This window comes from Natrix helvetica (genome assembly GCF_964273705.1).
Source record: "Natrix helvetica genome assembly, chromosome: 8".
Lineage (NCBI taxonomy): Eukaryota > Metazoa > Chordata > Lepidosauria > Squamata > Natricidae > Natrix > Natrix helvetica.
Window position 1 is genome coordinate 1378333 of NC_138559.1, and position 12901 is coordinate 1391233.

The 12901-nt window shown below is 49.5% G+C and overlaps 1 protein-coding gene across 2 annotated transcripts; it reads left to right on the forward strand.

The window, feature by feature from the left end:
• The first annotated feature begins 593 nt into the window (after positions 1-593).
• DDX56 (DEAD-box helicase 56) lies at positions 594-9969 on the forward strand. 2 transcript variants are annotated; one of them, XM_081961170.1, is made up of 14 exons: positions 594-731; positions 814-975; positions 1775-1935; positions 2939-3109; positions 3988-4078; positions 4259-4503; positions 5544-5666; positions 5802-5915; positions 7367-7461; positions 7652-7728; positions 8123-8212; positions 8345-8450; positions 8715-8794; positions 8946-9969. In XM_081961170.1, the coding sequence occupies exons 1-14, from the start codon at positions 678-680 to the stop codon at positions 9015-9017; spliced, it is 1641 nt and encodes a 546-aa protein (XP_081817296.1). In that variant the 5' UTR covers positions 594-677; the 3' UTR covers positions 9018-9969. The 2 variants fall into 2 exon arrangements, with proteins under 2 accessions (XP_081817296.1, XP_081817297.1); XM_081961171.1 differs by having other exon boundaries at positions 814-943; positions 1845-1935.
• Positions 9970-12901: the final 2932 nt, after the last annotated feature.

The window sequence follows — 12901 nt, forward strand, 5'->3', positions numbered from 1 at the left end:
TGGTGCCAGTTGCAACCTTGAAAACAGGCAGCTGCATGGGGTTGCCTGAGGCTGCTATACCCCTTCACGGAGCTTCCCAGGCCCCAACAATCTGGGCCCTCATACCTGGGTGGGCTCTGAGCTTCAGCTTACGATACCCAGCTTGGGTAATGAAACACGTGGCAAGAAAAGAGCCACCCTTAGAAGGTGCCAAGGGAGCCTTATTTGAACCCTGAGCTGCACGTGTTCTCCTTTGTTGGCTTCTAGGATACACCGACCATAGAAGCGTTGGTGTCGCCAAAGGCTTTGAAAGCCCTACTTGGTCCAGGGAAATAACCTCGCAGCCTTCGGAGCCCCAGGAGGTGAAGGGCAGCTCTCCGCAGCCTCACCCACCCCGAGGTGCCTGCCGCCTGCCGGGGGCTCCGTCCTTTGCAAGGCCACATCTGGGCAGCTCGGGTCAAAGCAAGCGCCGAGGAGCCAAAGCCCTCCTCCTCCTCCCCCTGCCAGCTCTTCGCCCCCTCCCAAACCAGCGGGGAGGAAGCGACTTCGCAGCTGGGCAGAGGCGCTTTCGTCGATGCCCGGGCAGGCTGCCGTGTCATTCGCCCGCCCGCCATCAGAGGGCGCTGGGCCGCTCTGCTCGCGCGGCTCTGTGATCGCGCCCTACGACCTCACCGGCCGCTTCCGGCAGCAGCGACAGCATGGCGGCGGAGGGGAGCTTCGGCCAGATGGGCCTGGACGCGCGGCTCCTGCAGGTAGAGGCCGGAACGGAGGGAGGGCGGGCGGGCCGGGGCCGCCTCCGGCGCGGGTGCTGACCGGGCGTTGTGTTCCCTGCAGGCGGTGGCGGAGCTGGGCTGGGCCGCGCCGACCCCCATCCAGGCGAAGGCGGTGCCGCTGGCGCTGGAGGGGAAGGACCTGCTGGCCAAGGCCCGCACGGGCTCCGGGAAGACGGGCGCCTACGCCCTGCCGCTGCTGCAGCGCCTGCTGGACGCCAAGGCGGTGAGTGGACGGGGCCCTTGGGTCTTCCCGGCGGTGGGGGTCTCCTTCCTCCGTCCCCCCTTCCTTCTGTGAGACGGAAGACCCCCAAGAGTTGCATCCTCACAATACAGAAAGAAGGCGTGGTTAACAATTCAAAGGTTTATGGAAGGAAGATGAAAAAGGGGTTTGCAAGCGCTGCCTCCGAGTCTCTTCCCAAGTTGGATTGAGGAGAGCCAAAAAGCAGCTTTCAAGCCACACAGTTTATAGTCCCTCAGCAATGCACGCCAGGCCTAAGAAGAAGAAGCGGCCCTCTCCCTTCTCCTCCTAAGTCATTCTTTAAATCAGGGGTGTCCAAACTTGGCGACTTGAAGACTTGAAGTCCCAGAATTCCCCAGCCAGCATAATTTGCTCTCTTGTAATCCCTTCCTCTGCAACCTCTCCACTTAGATCAGAGGTCTTCAAACTTGGCCACTGGAAGACTTGTGGAGTTGAAGTCCACAAGTCTAAGTTCCCAAGTTTGGACACCCCTGTTTTATATCATTTTACACTAGAAAGAATCAGCATGACTCACTCTGCAGAAACCCAGTTATCTTATCCGCATCTCCTTGTTGTTGAAGTTCTTATCTCCCTAAATGGTGGCCTTGACTCACGTGCATTTTTCTGTTTTCAAAGGGAGTTCGTTTTTTAGCAAGTCATCACAGTACTGTTTTACTGAGCACACTTGGTGTTTAATTTGCAACAGGAAGAACTCTATAGCTTATTGATACACTTAACGCTTTTATGAAAGAGTAATTTACTATTTATTTATTTCCCTTCCCAGGCGGCGCTGGTGGCGGAGCAGGCGGTGCGCGGCCTGGTGCTGGTGCCCACCAAAGAGCTGGCCCGGCAGGCGCTGCAGATGCTTCGGAGGCTGGCCGCCTACTGCGCTCGGGACATCCGCACCCTCGACTTGGCTGGCCCGGAGGACCTGGGCACCCAGAGGTAAACGGAACCTGCATTGGAGGAGGAGGCTGGAGCAGCTGAAAGCCCCTTGGGATCACTTCAGGGGGCCCCTCCCCTCCAGAGAAGGAAATATTTTGGGGGGGGGGGCTATTAAAAGAGGCAGAATATTCTATTCCCCCAGAGGAGAAATGGAGAGAGAGGAAAACAGAGCTCAACCAAGGCAGAAAGCAGCCCCAACCACCCTCCAGCTGAAGTGGGCCAAGACCTGCCTTTCCTTTGGGGCATGGCAGCCCTACAGCAGCATGTTTAGGGCACTGAATAGTTGGTGCATGTCATGTTTTTTCTAATGAGAGAATGGAATCACTATCCCCCTGCCCTTTGTCAGCCCAGGGTCCTGGGAAGTACACACACACACACACACACACACACACACACACAACAGAGAGAGAGAGACAAGACCCCAGTCATCTGTCCTTCTTAGCAGCTCTGAAATGGCAAAGGATTGTAGGGCAATGCCATTTCTCTCTGCCACTCCTGGGCATCCAGGGCCCTGGGTGGTTCTGGGTTTCAGACTGTATTTTATTTTCTGTGGTCATAATAGAAGACTTCATTCTATGAATGTTTTTTTTCTCCTTTCTGTTTTTGGAATGCATTAAAGAAATTTTAAGAGAAGGGATTGCTTTGTTTGAAATCTACTTAGCAGAAATACTTTACTTTTCTCTTTTTTCTCTGTATTTTTTATTTTATGCATTTTTTCTTTAACTTTACCTTTTACTTATAATTACGTGAACTGTATATATAGATTTATTTCTGTCCTATTCTCATCATAAGATAAAATAATTTGTTTGTCTTGTATTTTACTATTATAATCATAATTCTTAATAAAAATTATATATAAAAAGATGAAAGAATTCCCATCTGGTTGATGCCACTGAGTTGGCCTTGGCTTATCTGACTTTGTCCCCAGCATTCTTTCAAAGAGAGGTACCTGTGTATTCCTCAAACTCTTGATTGTTACTCCTCCGGTTTTTTTGTCTTGCAGGCCCCTCTTGATGGAGAAACCAGATGTGGTGATAGGAACACCATCACGGGTTTTGGCACATGTACAAATGCAAAATTTGAAACTGCAGAATTCATTAGAAATTTTGGTGATAGATGAAGCTGACTTGCTTTTTTCATTTGGCTTTGAGGAAGATTTGAAGAATCTCCTCTGGTGAGTTTGGATTCTGAAGTGCTGTGATTCTGTGAATAGAATAAAATTCTATTCAGAATCTTAATTGCAATGGTAAAAACTAAGGTACAAACAGAGAGAAGGAGAGTAGGGGAAAAAAGGTATAAGAGAAAATGAAAGAAGAAAACAATGATTTTCATCCCATTACATTGGCTTCTCCCACCTGTTCAGGTAATTGACCCTGTCAATTAATGAACTCCAACTGGTGAAGTCCAGGACAAGAGACTTCTGTTATGTTGAACAGTCTGCCATCCATCTTTTTTAAAAAAAATAATCCTTTTTTTAGCTTGGCTTAGCAGATTTCTTCCTTCTTGTTTAAGAAGAAGAAATTCCCAAAATGGTACAGATCTTCAAAAAAAATGAATAAAGAGGCTATGGCTAAAGAGCTCTTTTAGCTTAATAAAGATTAATAATAATAATAAAGATTCAAAAGATTAAAGTAGTCCTCAATTTATGACCACAACTGAGCCCCAAATTTCTGTTGCTAAGTGAAAAATTATTCTATGGGAGTTAACTTAGAGGGAGTGATCTTAAATTTAATGAGTTAATTAGAATTGGTTGGAGTTTTATTGGTCTGAAAGTGAACTTTAAAGTACGTGTGTTAAGAGGAACTTTAAAAAAAGACATATTAGAATGTTTTGATTTTGGAAGTGTTTTTTATAGAAGTAGTTCCATTTATTCTGTGATAACATTAAATCTATTGTGCGATTTGTTGTTTTACACAAGAGTAGTTGGAGTAAAGTCTTCTGCATCCATTGTCTTGGAGGCATTTCGTTCTCTTCTGCTGGTGGAGCACAGTGGGCTTTGGGTGTGATCTGCCATGCCATCCGTAGGGCTGATGCAGTCTTGTATCCCTGCAGCCATTTGCCCAGGATCTACCAGACCTTCATCATGTCAGCTACCTTCAACGAGGATGTCCAGACACTGAAGGAGCTGGTGCTGCACAACCCGGTAAGGAATAATGCATTGGACACGGGGGAGGCTGGCCTGGCACTCGGCTGCTTTGCAGGCTCTGTGCTGCGGATTGCCCACTTTGAGTTGGCTTTGGCTTTGGCCCAGAGCCTGGCGGAAGCCGCCTCCTGTAGTCTTTTGGTTGTGGGATAGGCAGGTTTCCATGCTCCTTTTGCGCAGGTGACTCTCCGGCTGCAAGAAGCACCTTTGCCAGGTAGCTCCCAGCTGAGCCAGTTCCAGATCCAGTGCGAGGCTGAAGAGGAGAAATTCTTGCTCCTCTATGCCCTCCTGAAGCTTTCCCTGGTGCGGGGGAAAGTTCTCCTCTTTGTCAACAGGATTGACCGCTGCTACCGCCTCAAACTCTTCCTGGAGCAGTTTGGGATCGCTGCCTGCATCCTCAACTCAGAGCTGCCTGCTCAGTCCCGGTGAGCCTCAGCAAACAGGAGCCTGGGGTTGGGTGAGGAAGGGCCATTGGCAGCAAGGGATGATATTTCCTGGACAGGGAGCAGTTTTATTCCCAGGAAATGCCACGCTTCCTCACTACTCTTAGGATGCTTCTGGATTGAAAGGGTTACCTGTTATGATACAGGCTTCCTTAGAAAGCATGAAGCAGGGTTTTGGTCTCACCAAAACCTCTTTTACTTACACGACTGTGAATTTATTTCATTCACAGTCAGCAAGTCTTGGCAAACAGTCTTTCAGAGGAATATTTATCCACACAAACCTTATCTCGCTTGGCGAGCTGCCAGATAACTAGTTTCCAAACGCAGGTCACGGCAACAGTTGGCACAGAGTCTCTTATAGTCACAAACAGAACTTTCCAGACTGAAGGGCCGAATTGTTTCCTGCAACAACCCCCTCCCCATTCGCTCCTCTTTTGTCTCCTCTGGGAGGGGCCGTTCACCGTCCAACTGTGGCTTTACTCCCAAGTCAACCCTGCTTTCTTAGTTGTTCTTCTCTTCTGGCAGCTCTGGGAACAGGCTCCAGCTGTTCCTCTGCCTCACTGCTGTCTAGCTCCCTCTCTGCCTCCGACGCAGAGCTTTCCTCGTCTGAGCTTTCCTCAGCCCCCCCCCCCCCACCAGGACCGGCCCAGGTTCCTCCCCAACCTCCTCACTGCCCGACCCTGCTGGCTGCTGGCCGGCCACAATATAACTCAGCAATAAGTTGTTGCCCAGGGGGATGCTAGAAAGTGTTAACGACACACATGCTTTGAGGACTTCATGGCGGCATGACTGAATGCCATTAACATTACTAGTTTCTGGCCAGGGTCTGTTTCACTTCTACAAATGTTAGTCTTGTATTTTATATTTTACATTTTGTGTCATACAGCATGCCTTAGTTTAACTGATGCTTCTGGCACGAATAAACAGAACAAAGCATGCTTCCAGCTGCTGGGAATGGGGGAGGCTTGGTGATCTCAGGGTTGTGGAAGTAACCCTCAAAGCCTGGCCTGATGTTCTTCCAGATGCCACATCATCAGCCAGTTCAATCGGAGCGTCTACAATTACATCATTGCCACAGATGAGCAGCACCTGGCAGAAGCAGAGGAGAGTGGCAGGAAAAGGAAGAAGGGCATCAAAGGAGAAAAGTGAGTCTCCCACCCTCCAAATTCTTCATATTGATCATGTGAGGCTGGATTAAGGAGGTCTTCTTTGGATGAATAGCCGGACAACAGACGGTGGACTTCGCCTCCCTCCATCTGTGCTTCTGCTTTGACTTTCAGGGGCAAAGACCAGGAATACGGCGTCTCCCGAGGCATCGACTTCCACAACGTGTCTGCGGTCTTCAACTTTGATTTCCCCCCCTCCTTTGAATCCTACGTCCACCGAGCAGGCAGGTGAGTGGCAGCTGCCCTCCAACCCAGGAGGAATGTGGCAGTCGGGGCTCCTCTGAGGGCACACCAGAGGTGGGCAGTTTTGGTCCTGGATATGGCACATCATTTGGCTTCTGGGTCCCTTTGAAAAGGAAAATTCTATTCTTTTTAGAACCTGTGGAGGTGTTTTTTTTTTTTTTTAATGGAGCGGAGAATGCTTCTGTGTTCCACACAACTTGGTTTCCTTAGAACAGGGGTGTCAGACTTGAGGGCCGCATCAGGGTTGTGTTTGATCTCGGGGGGCCGTGGGGCGGGGGGAGCCGAACGTCGTTTGTGTCGGGCCTGTGGTCGCCTGTGTGCTCTGCCAGTGAAAACAGGCTCTCGAGCTCCGGTTTTTCAGCTGAGACAGCTGCATGCGGCCCTCCCGAGCTCCATTTTCACTGGCAGAGGGTTGCAGGAGGCCATTGCAGCCAAAAAATGGCGCTTGGGAGCCCATTTTCACTGTCATGGGCACCATGAGTTGATCCTTCAGTGTTTCCAGGGTGGCCCCATGGGCCAGATTTAAGCACCCTGCGGCCCGAATCCAGCCCGTGGGCCTTGAGTTTAACACCCCTGCCTTAGCAGCATTTTCCTGCCCTCTTCCTACTTAAGGTCTCCCTACGTACTTTCCCCAGGATGATAAATAATCCAGCAAGAACTCACCTTCTTTGCTCTGGGTGCAGGTTTCTGGTTTTATTTGAACATCCCAAGTGCTTCTGCTTTAACCCAGGTCTGTTTGGCTCTTCCTAAAAGTAAAATATGGGTAGGATTTAGCTTCCCAAATTCTCCTGAGCCTTCACTTGAGCCTCAGACAGGGAGGAAGATGCGCCCAGATCTTAATTGTCTCTGAAGGAGATTGAACAAGAAACAATTGCAAAGAGGAAGATAAACTCATGGGAAATCCCCATCGATTTGCTTGGGGACAAAGTGCTTGAAGTTCCACAGCCAGGTGCTTTCAAGGAAGTTCAGAGGCTCTCATGCTCTTTTTGGATTGGCATCAGCTGCCACCTTAGCCTCCCTCGGCCGTTCACCCTTCATTCTCTGAGGCATAAGGGGTGTAAGGTTTCCTAAAAATGCCCCAATTGATTCATGAGTATCAATACAAAACTGGTCATTTATTAGGAGCATCATCATACGCAAGATCTTTTCACAGTCAGGTCTAAGCTTTCTTTGAGTTACAGCTGAACTTTAACCCCTCCCCTCAGTCTGTGTCATAAATCATATTCCCCTATGAGATGCACCCCTCCTAAGCCTCCTGCAGTAATCTGAGATCCAATTTTAGTCGACATATGCGTGGAATGCATTCCCCCCACCTCCTCCTCTCACTATGACAACGTTGGGAGTTGGCAAGGGTCTCCTCTGGCTGAGCCTTGAAGCCCTCTTTTGCCTTGGGGTTTCGAGATGTTGGCATGTCAGCTGTTGACTCTCTCTTGCAGGACAGCCCGTGTTCACAACCCAGGCACTGTTCTGACCTTCGTCTTGCCCTCTGAGCGGCTTCTGCTTGCCAAGATTGAAGAGGTGCTGACAGCCGGTGGGTGAGGGGAGAGTTCAGGGGTCCAAGGAAAAGGGTGGGTGTCCCCAAGGCTCTGGAGAAGACAGCCAGAGCCCAGAGGGCTGGGGATCTTGGCATCTCCCTCCCTGGGCAGCTTCAGGGCCACAGTGTGTTGTATGAGTGATGCATGTCTTCCCCCTCGAATTCATTCCTTTGCTTGGTCCCTTAGATAGCACAAGCAAGTACACCTTGACGCCCTACCAGTTCCGGATGGGGGAGATTGAGGGACTCCGCTACCGATGCCAGGTAAAAGCAGCTTTCCGCGGAGGAGACCAAGATGGGGAAAGACATGGCTGAGTTGGAAGAGCAACGGCTGCTCTTGCCAGCCCAATTGCCCCTGCGGTCTCCTTGGGGGTGGGGGGAATGGAAGCTGGGGCCCTTGCTGAGAATGGTGAGCCTTGAGTCCTTGCCATCAGGGTTTCCAGAGGAACTTTCTGGGAAAGGGAGTTATTTTGCCCGAGGGAAGGGGCCAAGCCTTCCATCCAAGCCAAATATCGTAGCATATAGAGATGGAACTGAGCAAAAGGTGCGTCTTCCTCTGGCACCTCTTGCTGTCTCCTCCCCTCTCCCCCTCCCTCCCTCCCTCCCTTCTGCAGTGGTTGGTTTGGGGCGTTAAGTCTCTCCTCCCTCCTGTCCCCAGGATGCCATGCGGTCGGTCACCAAGCAGGCTATCAAAGAAGCCCGACTCCGTGAAATCAAAGAAGAATTGCTCAACTCGGAGAAGCTGAAGGTATCCTGTGTGGGGCAGAGAAGCTGGGCCCCAATCCCCCCCCCCTTGCTCCCTTCTGCTTCCCAGTAGTAGCATCTGCCCAGTTCTGCGTTTGACGGAGGCTGATCATCCCGTTGGCTCTTTCTCTCTCAGACGTATTTTGAAGACAATCCCCGGGATCTGAATTTGCTGCGCCATGACAAGCCCCTTCACCCGGCCATCGTTAAGCCCCACCTGCGCAACGTCCCAGAATACTTGGGTAGGGGTTGGGTTTTGGAGGGGCGTCTCCGCTGTGGGGAGGGGAGGAACTGCTCGAAAGAGAAAAGCGCCCTGCACTTAGGACGGACGTGAGGCTTCTCCTCTTTCTAGTGTCTATGGGGGCCTTTCTCTTTTGAAGTGGGCTTTGGACTGCCTGGAGTTTTAGGTCGAAGTCTTCACTGGGCCTGAACCCTGGTGCAGGGCCAGGAGAGGAGGGGGCGGGGAGGTCGGCCTTTCTGGACGCTGACAGGCTCTTCCTTTGCAGTCCCTCAGGGTCTCCGGCCAGCAGTCCCAACCCCCGCTGGGAAACGCAAGCGGCGGAAATGCCCGGCCTCCACTAGCAAGGTTGGTGTTCCCCTCTGCTCCCCCCCCCCGCCTTCCCAGGATGGCCCCTCCAGAGGCTGCGCCTGGCAGCCGAGCGCTTGGGCTGGAGCTCTGAGCCGTGGGCCTCGGATTGCCCGGAGGGGGCTAATACCACGACCTCTTCCTTTCTCAGGGCCAGAGGAACCCCTTGCACAGCTTCAGAAGCACCAAGAAGAAATTTCGGACCTTGGCCAAAGCCAAATAAGCCACCGGCTCCTGCCAGCCATGGAATGAGTGAAAGAGACAGGAAGCTGGTTTCCATTCCTCAGATGTCAGAAGTGCTTTCAGTTACTTTTCTTTAAAGAGCCGCTTGGCTTTTCTTGCCAAAGTGTCCCTGGCTAAATAAATTGCAAAAGCCGAGAGAAAACCCCATTTCCCGAGAGGCTCCTGCTCCTTCCTGACTTCTGCTGGGTTACCTGCTCTGGTGTGGATGGCATGTCAAGGAGCAGACGGCTGGGGACGGCCCTCCCGTAAACAACCCAGCCTGGCGATCATTCAGCCTTGAGTTGCTCAAGGAAGCACACCGGGAACCAGGGCAGGTCATGGAGCAAAGGCGTACCCGGCTTCATGTAAATAGGACCTACATGCGTGGGATGGCGTGTATGACTGTGAAAGTGCTGGTCGGCCCTTTTGCCAGGAAAAGCTCTCGTTCTTCCCAGCAGGCTGAAGCAGCCGGCCCCAGGGCACCTTGCCAACCAGTGGGCTGGGATGGCAGCTGGTGGACTCTTGCCCGGGCTGGTGGCTTTTATCAGGTGCCAAGGCCAGGACACGATTGTAAACCTTGAAGTGGCAGGATAAGGAGCTCAGGGTGTCGCCTGGCCTGATGTGACGTTGCACAGCAAGGATCAGGAGGGCAAGCAGGGCCCCAGAAATGCCCCCCCCCCCCTTTGAGCGTCTCTCTGGGCTCCATCATTTGTACATCCCCCAAATTTCACCTAGCAAGGAGTGTGTGTGTGTGTGTTTCCTAATTCTATTAAAGGGCCAGAGCTATTTTGGTGCAATGCTTCAGAGAGGAGGCAGGAAAAGGCTGGGGGCAAGGGGAGGGAAGGACCACCTTCACCAGCAGATCACTTCTGTATTTTGTGCTTGTGATGGAAAAAAAAAAGAAATTCTTTTGAGTTTTGCCGATTAAATAAATTTGTTATCAAAATGGTTAAGATTTACTGATGTGTAAACGTAAGGAGTTGAGGCTTTAATGCTATTTCTATTGTGCTACAAAGAGTCGGAAGTCAACACTTTCAACCTCCCATTTTCTCTTCCCTTTTTCTTCCCCCTAGTTTCCCATTGATTTTCATTTCCCTTTTTGTTTTATATTTTGAAAAACTAATAAACATAACTGAGGTAAAAAAGGAAGGACTGGCGTGTGGGGCTGGGAAAAGGGCCGTTGAGGGCTGTGAATCCGGTCATCGCTCAGCCCAAGAATGCAAATTCTTAAAGTAGCATCCCAAACGAGCGCCTGTCTGGAAAGAGCCTCGCGGCTGATCCGATATTCAAGGAGTGTCAAAACTTTCTCGCTCGCTGAAAAGTGACAGGCGGAAGCCAGTCCGGTTCTTTCCTGTCTGCAATAACAGAATTGCGTTCATTTTGGGAGCTTTTTGATGCTTTACCTTCTTGCCTGTCTAGTGGTTTAAAAAACCACAACAAAACACTTTATGGTGTCCTTATCCTTGGCCTGAGAAGTTCCAGCAAATGACAATTGTCTTTCAGTCCCTCCAGTTTAAATTCCTTGAGCCTGTTCTGATCTTTGTTGATGACAATTCAAAACTCTCCCATTCTCTTTGGCTTTCGCCCATCCTCCTCCCTAGGAGCAGCGTCTGCATTGCAAGGTCGGAGCAAGCTGGGATTCTGTGTTTTGAAGCTCCCCGTGGCCTTGCACCTGCCTCCTTATCTCGCTGCTCTCTCTCTGTTGTGTCTTTGACCATGACCGTTGCCCCATTGCCCTTCACGGCCCCAACCCTCCCTCCCTCCCTCCCTGCCTGCCTTAGCAGGACACCTGGCTGGCTGAGGCTGTCCCCTCTCGCTTCCTTCAGCTGTTGGGGCTGCTTGACTCGGGGGCATCCATTTCCCCCCTTGCTCTCCTTTCCAAAGCTTCTGCACCAGAAGCCAAATCAAAGGAGCCTGGATCTTGACGCTCTGTTACCTTGATGCAGGCCAGGAGTGCTTTTAGGGGGGGGGTTGGCAAGTGCATCACAGTACTGGCTGATGTTTTCATCATCCAGACACCTTGAACCATCAAGTTCAATTTTGCATTTAGAATAGAATATCAGAGTTGGACGGGACCTTGGAGGTCTTCTAGTCCAACCCCCTGCCTAGACAGGAAACCCTACACTTCAGACAAATGGCTGTCCAACATCTTCTTTAAAACTTCCAGTGTTGGAGCTTTCACAACTTCTGGAGACAAGCAGTTCCACTGATTAATTGTTCTAAATGTCAGGAAGTTTCTCCTCAGTTCTATGTTGCTTCTCTCCTTGATTAGTTTCCACCCATTGCTTCTTGTTCTACCCTCAGGTGCTTTGGAGAATAGCTTGACTCCTTCTTCTTTGTAGCAGCCCCTGAGATATTGGAAGGCTGCAATCAGGTCTCCCCTAGTCCTTCTTTCTCTTAAGCTAAACATACCCAGTTCCTGCAACCGTTCTTCATGTGTTTTAGTCTCCAGTCCCCTAATCATCTTGGTTGCTCCTCTCTGCACTCTTTCTAGAGTCTCAACTTGTTTTTTACATCGTGGCGACCAGAACTGGATGCCATATTCCAAGTGTGGCCTTACCAAGGCATTATAAAATGGTATTAACACTTCACGTGATCTTGATTCTATCCCTCTGTTGATGCAGCCTAGGACTGTGTTGGCTTTTTTGGCAGCTGCTGCACACGGCTGGCTCCTATTTAAATGGTTGTCCACTAGAACTCCAAGATCCCTCTCACAGTTATTACTATTGAGCAAAGTGCCACCTATACTGTACCTGTGCATGCTACTATTGATACTATTATTTTTTATTCTAAAGGGGCTGCAATTTTCCACCAATTGCTCCACTCTTAGCACAGAGGAAATTGCAGAGGCCAAAATGACTCTTAGGAGTGTGTAAGGTTGCAGATGTATAGATGAGCAATTTCTTCTTTAAAAAACCCACCGGGGCCTATTGCGGCAGGAGCTGCCTGGGAGTTACAAAAGACCTTTGGTGTTCCTTTCTAACACAGGATGCCTCAAGAGTGAACTTCAGTGTTGTTTCAATTGTATTAGTCAGGCCAAAAAATCTCCAGTGGAAAGATTAATTTTTTAAATATACTTTATTGAAAAGACAGTGCCATGTCAGGGTAACAATTACAAACAAAGCAAAGCCAGAGAAAAATCAATAGCTGATCTTAACATACTTAACAAGCTAATAACTATCACAAGAATATGTTTACATTTCAGCACAATCCCAAATTTTTCTAATTATAACGTCATCCGGTGGGGTATTCACATTTTTCCAATATTTAGCATATATGATTCTTGCTGCCCTCAATATAAGTAACACTAAGTATATGGTTGCTTTGTCATAACTTTCCGAAAGTATACCCAAAAGGCACGTTTCTGGTTTGAACTCAATATGTTGCAAAATTACCATTTCTAACCAGTTATGAATTTTCTCCCAGTAATTCCTTGCTTTCTTACACACCCACCACATGTAGTAATACGTTCCTGGAATCTGGTTACGTTTCCAGCATTTGGTGGAGGAGTTCTTATACATTTTGGCCAGTCTTGCAAACAGCAAATGCCACCTATCAAACATTTTGTAGAGGTTCCGGTGGAAAGATGAATAATGAGGCAGCCTCAGCCCTCCTTAATGCCATTATGGAATGGAATAGAATAGAATAACAAAGTTATTCTATAAAGTTATTCTATAAAGGGACCTTGGAGGTCTTCTAGTCCAACCCCTGCTTAGGCAGGAAACTACACACTTCAGACAAATGGTTATCCAACATCATCTTTAAAACTTCCAGTGTTGGAGCATTTACAACTTCTGGAGACAAGTTGTTCCACTGATTAATTGTTTTAACTGTCAGGAAATTTCTCAGTTCTAAGTTGCTTCTCTCCTTGATTAGTTTCCACCC

Bases quoted from the DNA above. Each gene is read 5' to 3' on its own strand.
- DDX56 (XM_081961170.1), top strand. From the start codon at position 678: ATGGCGGCGGAGGGGAGCTTCGGCCAGATGGGCCTGGACGCGCGGCTC. The intron at 3,110-3,987 runs GTGAGTTTGGAT...GTATCCCTGCAG, and splicing joins GATTTGAAGAATCTCCTCTG to CCATTTGCCCAGGATCTACC. The intron at 4,504-5,543 runs GTGAGCCTCAGC...ATGTTCTTCCAG, and splicing joins GAGCTGCCTGCTCAGTCCCG to ATGCCACATCATCAGCCAGT.